Source organism: Corylus avellana, chromosome 1 (assembly GCF_965113065.1).
Source record: "Corylus avellana chromosome 1, dhCorAvel1.hap1.2, whole genome shotgun sequence".
Lineage (NCBI taxonomy): Eukaryota > Viridiplantae > Streptophyta > Magnoliopsida > Fagales > Betulaceae > Corylus > Corylus avellana.
The window spans coordinates 13,241,083-13,246,985 of NC_142490.1; the positions used below are offsets into that span (position 1 = coordinate 13,241,083).

Genomic DNA, 5,903 nt, shown 5'->3' on the forward strand with positions numbered 1-5,903 from the left:
CATAATTAGGAATTCTTTATTTTTTTTTAAAAAAAAAAAAATTAAGGGCATAATCATATTTTCATAAATATATAGGTATAAATATAATGGATATTTTAACGGTTATTTATTTTATTAAAATCAACCGTTAAATTAGTAGGACCATAACAAGTCTCTTAATTCTCATTTTTTTAAATTTGGTAGACATTGAATATAGGTGGAAGTTTGACCACTTAATTATGGTTTTCATTTGCTCAAAAAAAAAAAAAAAAATTATAGTTTTCATTATAATAAAAGCAAGGAAATATCTTCTGATATTTTCCCACTTACCAAGCAGCTTATTTAATTTAATTGGTTACAAAGCTTCTGTGGTCAATGACTCAATGTCATGATTGATACTAATACTTTTCTATTGTGCCATATGTCATCATTTTCCCCATATTAAGTAGTGCTACGGTTAGTCATTTCTCTCATGATTATCACATTTATTTAGCAAATACAACAAATAGATGAAATTTTATTTGCTCAGAAAAAAAAAAAGATGAAATTTTATTTGCTAAACATTTGTAATTTTTAAAATGTTATTAATTTATGATAAATACAAAATTGATAAATGTGGTAAATTTTGAGTTGATAACTGTAATAAATATTGAGGTGGCAAAATCTCATCTATTTAATTTAAAAATAATAACTACATTTTAAGAACTATACATAATAAAGTACCTTAAAATTTTAGAAAATCTTAAATCGAACATACAACAATAAAGAGATTTTCTTTCAAAAAATAAAAAATAAAGAGATTTTGTCAAAGGATCATTATTCTTTAAATAAACCGGTCCTTTAATTTGCGGAATAGATTCGTAAAATATAATAATTATTCCTAGAATATAATCGTTACTTTCATTTCACATGTGTTAACCCTTAATTGATTTTTTTATGTCAGTTAATTTTAAAAAATAAAAGAAAAAAGTCACTTAAAATACAATATATCAGACGGTTCAAAATGAGTGTGATCTGATATGATTTTTTTTTCCGTATTTTAAATTATTTATTAATATATTTATTTAAAAAAAAAAAGAGAAAACCTTTTATCAGAATCATCCTGATAACACCTATTTTATAGCCCTCAATTAATAACCGACACATAAGCAAAAACATAAAAAGTGCATAAAAATAAGTTGAACCAAAATACACTAGATTTTAGGGTGATAAAATTTATAAATGGTTAACTTCCTACCTCTAAGTTTTAGCTTTGAATAAAAAAAACGAGTTTTGGGCATTAGAAATGGGTTTTGAGGCATTAAAAACGGGTTTTGAGGCATTAGAAACAAGTTTTGAGGTAGGTGATGGCCGGCAGGGTTTGAGGCATTCACCGCCAGCCAGACCCACACCGTGGGTCTAGCTTAGGTCTGCCAACTACTGATTTCTTTTCTCTGATTTGGTGTGATTGTTCTCACTTTTATTTTTTATATTTTTCTTAAATTGATAATGTGTCACATAATAATTAGAAGCTATAAAATGAATATTATTACGATGAACCTAATAGTAGGGGCTCCCCCCCCCCAAAAAAAAAAAAAAAAAAATACAAGCATGTCAATTTTTTTATTTTTTATTTTTAAAATTCATGATTGAAAATAGACTTTTTTAGGTACTTCGAGACTTCGAGTGATCATGACACGTCATTCTCTTCCCTCCATTGCAGTAATAAATAACGAAACGAAGAAGCTGAGGCCTTCGCTCTCGCTCTCTCTCTCTGTGGAATTAGTTTTTGTTACCGAAAGGCGCACGTTAGCGATGGAGCTTATGTCCCATTCGTCGGCCTTCCTTTTACCCACAATCCCGCCCGACCACCGCCCCTCGCTAACGTACGCACTGGTCGTGCTTAACCAACGCCTCCCGAGATTCACTCCTCTGCTGTGGAAGCACGGTACTTATCCTGCACCCTTCGCTCTCTGTTTTCAGTTGTTTTCTTTTCCTTTTTTCTGGCCTTGTTTGGGTTTCGATTGGCGATTTTGAAAGCTCTGAGAAATAATCCGGTGCGTGCATGCGTTTGTTTAGAGCAGCACACCTCCATCTCTGCGCTGATGGCGGCGCGAACCGCGTCTACGATGAAATGCCTCTGCTCTTTCCTCGTGAAGACCCTTCCGATGTTCGAAGCAGGTTTGCTTTTTATTTTTTATTTTTTTAAAATTTTACTGTATTTATTTATTTTTGTCGGGAAATTATCTTGTTGATCAAATTTCGTGCTTTTGATGATATGCTTCAAATTCTGCTTCTATTTATCTTGTGCTGATTAGTTTAGTCCTTGCAAAATACATGAGGTTTAGAAAATTGCAATCAAGTCCTTTTAAGTGTTAAATCATCCTATTATCTGAAAAGCTTCTAAAAGGAAAGGTAATTTAATCATTTATTTAATATTATAAAGTGCCTCACCCGTGGCAACTCTTTTTCGATAAGTAATCCACATAAAATATTTAATTAAACTAAATGGGGAAATTATAAAGATAAGATTTGAACTCGGAAAGTTGTCCCCTGCTACCATGTTAAATTCTAAAAGTTTTAAGTTGATAGAAAATAATGAATTTAATCATTAAGTAATTTTTAAGAAGTTGCGTTTAGATCAAACATGTAATTTATAGTATGGAAATTATAACTTTGAGAGTTTTTCAACTTTAGGAATGGTTCGGATCGGTTTTGAAACATGTAAGTGATAATTCTATGGTGGCTGTTGTAATTGATGGCACAGAATTAAGAAGAAAAGCTGAGAGTGATATGTTGTATTTGGGGTGTAAGCAAGAGTTCTATGAAAATTCCATCTGTCTTAAAGAACATTTTGAATGGGTTTATAGAGGCACTGGAATTTACTACCAATTTCAAGTCATTGGAAAATGCTGAAGTGTGTAAAAGGATACATGATACTACTACCACCAGGAAATATCTGGACTTGAACACGTCAAGCGATTTGTGGCTTTTGTTGCTTTATTCTTTTATTCTTAGTCACATGGTGCCAATCCTTCGGAGCAGTGTGGCATGAACTTCTCAAAGGGCTTCCTTGTTTAGTTTATGGTAGTTATATGAAGTTAGGGCTTATTTCAGATCATAGCATCATGAATCCTACTGTCAATTACCAAAGAAAAAAAGAAAGATGCATCCTGCTTGTGGTAACTGAAGTTGCTGTATAAAAGCTAGAAATATTTTTATGCTGCATTACCTGGTTCTGTACATATGCACCATACTTTTATATTTCAAGCTTTCTGTTTCTCAAGCCGATATGTGGTTTTTTATTTTTTGGTAGTGTTCCCTGATGCTCTTGAGTCTTGGGACAGTCAAAAAAACAGATATTCTAGTCATTAGGTGTTATGTGCTTTTTTTTTTCTTTTTTTTTTTGTTCTTTTTTAATTATTTGAAATTTATGCGTGCGCTTAGCTTTTTGAATCCGCAACCTCACCCTCCATCTCATTCGTATGGGGGAAGGAAGTGCCATTTGAGGAAGAGCGTGTGCTAATTTGAAATAACTATATCAATTTTGCTCCTCTAGCCTTAAACCCACTGAGTGGCATTGTGGGAATCTGAAGCCACGTAGTTATTGGAAAGAACTTATTGAATCCATTGTTTGGGCTCATAAGAAATTAAAAGTCCCTGCAGATTATACTGCACAAGATAGAGCTTTTTGTGTGCATTATATTAGCGTATTATCTTATTTTGAAAGCCATAGAGATGCTGGTTTCTTAGTTTAGTTCTTGGAAGCATGGTTTCTAAACTAATGCTGGTGTGTTAAATAACTCTTTAACTTCCAACATTTGTGCCAGGTACAAGCCAGAAGTTATCAAAGGTGACATGGATTCTGTCCGAGAAGATGTACTAGGCTTTTATGCAAACCTGGTAACTTGCTTTCTTTACTTCCTGTGAAACCCCTTCAACTGATCCTGTTGTGGCATTTCTGTTCAATTTTGGAACTTGTGACCCAGATAAAACCTTCACAAAGATGATCTCTGCAGTATATGTTATTGTGGTGTTATTGCCATTTGGTTTTAACATATGCAGTACTCTGGAGCCATTCTCAGGATGTCTGTATTTTTTCACTGAATTCAGGGAACTGAGGTAGTGGATGAATCTCAAGATCAGGACACCACAGATCTACATAAATGCATAGAATATATACGCGATTTCACATCAGACATCGATAAGTCAAATGTAAGTTAGATAAAATCTTCTCTGCTCGAGTTATCTTGAATCTGTCTGTGTATACTAAAATTTCATTTGTGGAACCATTGGCATTTGTTCTTGCACCTTCTGATTAGGAACCGGTTAGTACAAATTTATTGTGCCAGATGGTCTGCAACTGAGTTAGTCACCAGCATGCATGCTCAATTTCGCATTGTAATTCTTGATTTAATTCCAGATATGCATTCTTGTTGCTGGAGCACTTGGTGGGCGGTTTGACCACGAGATTGGAAACATCAATGTTTTATGCCGCTTTTCAAGCATGCGAATAATTCTTTTATCTGATGACTGTCTCATTCACCTTCTTCCAAGAACTCACTGTCATGAGATCCATATTCAACCCTCTGTTGAGGGTCCGCATTGTGGACTCGTTCCGATTGGGATGCCATCCAAAAGCACTACAACCACCGGACTCCAGTGGGATCTTGGTAAGCGTATTACAATCACATAATACTGTTTGAGTTGTCTCTTTCATTTACCAAGCTTTAACAGAAATAACTCCTTTCTTGGCTTTGATGGTCTGATCACCAATTTTCTGCACTTGACATCTTGCATAAATACATATTTGACTAATGATCAAGAAGGGGGGCGTTGGCTGACATGCCTCATTTATGTTGGAATGACTGGCTGGCATGGCCCCAGAATGATGATTTGTGGCATGAAATCCTCTTATGCATAATTAGCACGGTCTTCTTTTTGAGTAGGCACATGGGTTTTGTTTGGCAAAACATTTTAGATGGTGCTTTAACATAGAAGTAAAATTTTGAGCTTTTAGTTATTTGTTAATACTTTCGCCTTTTTGCTAAAGACTACCCTAATTGAACCCACTTTCCATTACTCTTCCACTCACCCCAATAATTTCTCACATATCGAGGGTGATAGATTGTCCATTTGCGCAATGGGTGTGTTATTATTCTGTTGATGGTCTCATTGGTGTTTCACTTTATTATGATTATTATTATTATTAAAATTCCTTTCCTCTTTGATTATGTGATTTGCTACACCCGTCTGATGCACTGTGAATCTGTAATGTCTATTCCAGATAACACGGAAATGAGTTTTGGTGGATTAATAAGCACATCAAATATTGTCAAAGAAGAAAAAATAACAGTGCGATCCGATTCAGATCTTCTTTGGACGATCTCCATTAAAAAGCAGTAGTGGATATTGCTTTTGAGAGGTGCAAAAGTGGCAGTTTTTCTACAAGTTTTAGCCTACATATATAATATTGCAAGTGGTGTCACCTTCAATTATTGATGTCCAGGTGAACGTCTGTAGGAAGTATCCTAATTTCTAATTGGATTTGATATTTGTAATTAATAGGGCACAGTGTGTAACAATATCTCCCTTTTCTTCTTGCATTTGATTTTGGAGCAATGTTAGGGACCTTTTTTTTTTTTTTTTTTTTTTTTTATCTTTATAAAGCTGATGTGGCTTTCAAATCACCATTGAATCAAAATTCAAGTATGATTCATCTTAAATTTAATAGTGATTTTGAAAGCTAAATCAGCTTTAAGAGAATAAAAAGAGGATAAAAAGATGGTCCCTAGTATTACGCTTGATTTTATGATTTTGTATTATTTATCTATATTCGAATATTCCCGAAATGATTTTATTCTTCATAAGTTTTGTTAGATTACTAGTCAAATGGAATAGGCAATGAGATGCCAAAGCCTTGGCGTGAATTCACTTTGATAGAA

At 33.8% G+C, this 5,903-nt stretch overlaps 1 protein-coding gene across 1 annotated transcript; it reads left to right on the top strand.

Annotated features, from left to right (window-relative positions):
* Positions 1-1,719: 1,719 nt before the first annotated feature.
* TPK1 (thiamine pyrophosphokinase1) lies at positions 1,720-5,609 on the top strand. The gene is made up of 6 exons (XM_059582701.2): positions 1,720-1,906; positions 2,043-2,139; positions 3,789-3,861; positions 4,072-4,173; positions 4,382-4,631; positions 5,246-5,609. The coding sequence occupies exons 1-6, from the start codon at positions 1,774-1,776 to the stop codon at positions 5,362-5,364; spliced, it is 774 nt and encodes a 257-aa protein (XP_059438684.2). The 5' UTR covers positions 1,720-1,773; the 3' UTR covers positions 5,365-5,609.
* The last annotated feature ends 294 nt before the right edge of the window (positions 5,610-5,903 follow it).

Bases quoted from the DNA above. Each gene is read 5' to 3' on its own strand.
- TPK1 (XM_059582701.2), top strand. From the start codon at position 1,774: ATGGAGCTTATGTCCCATTCGTCGGCCTTCCTTTTACCCACAATCCCG. The intron at 2,140-3,788 runs GTTTGCTTTTTA...CATTTGTGCCAG, and splicing joins CCTTCCGATGTTCGAAGCAG to GTACAAGCCAGAAGTTATCA. The intron at 4,632-5,245 runs GTAAGCGTATTA...TGTCTATTCCAG, and splicing joins CGGACTCCAGTGGGATCTTG to ATAACACGGAAATGAGTTTT.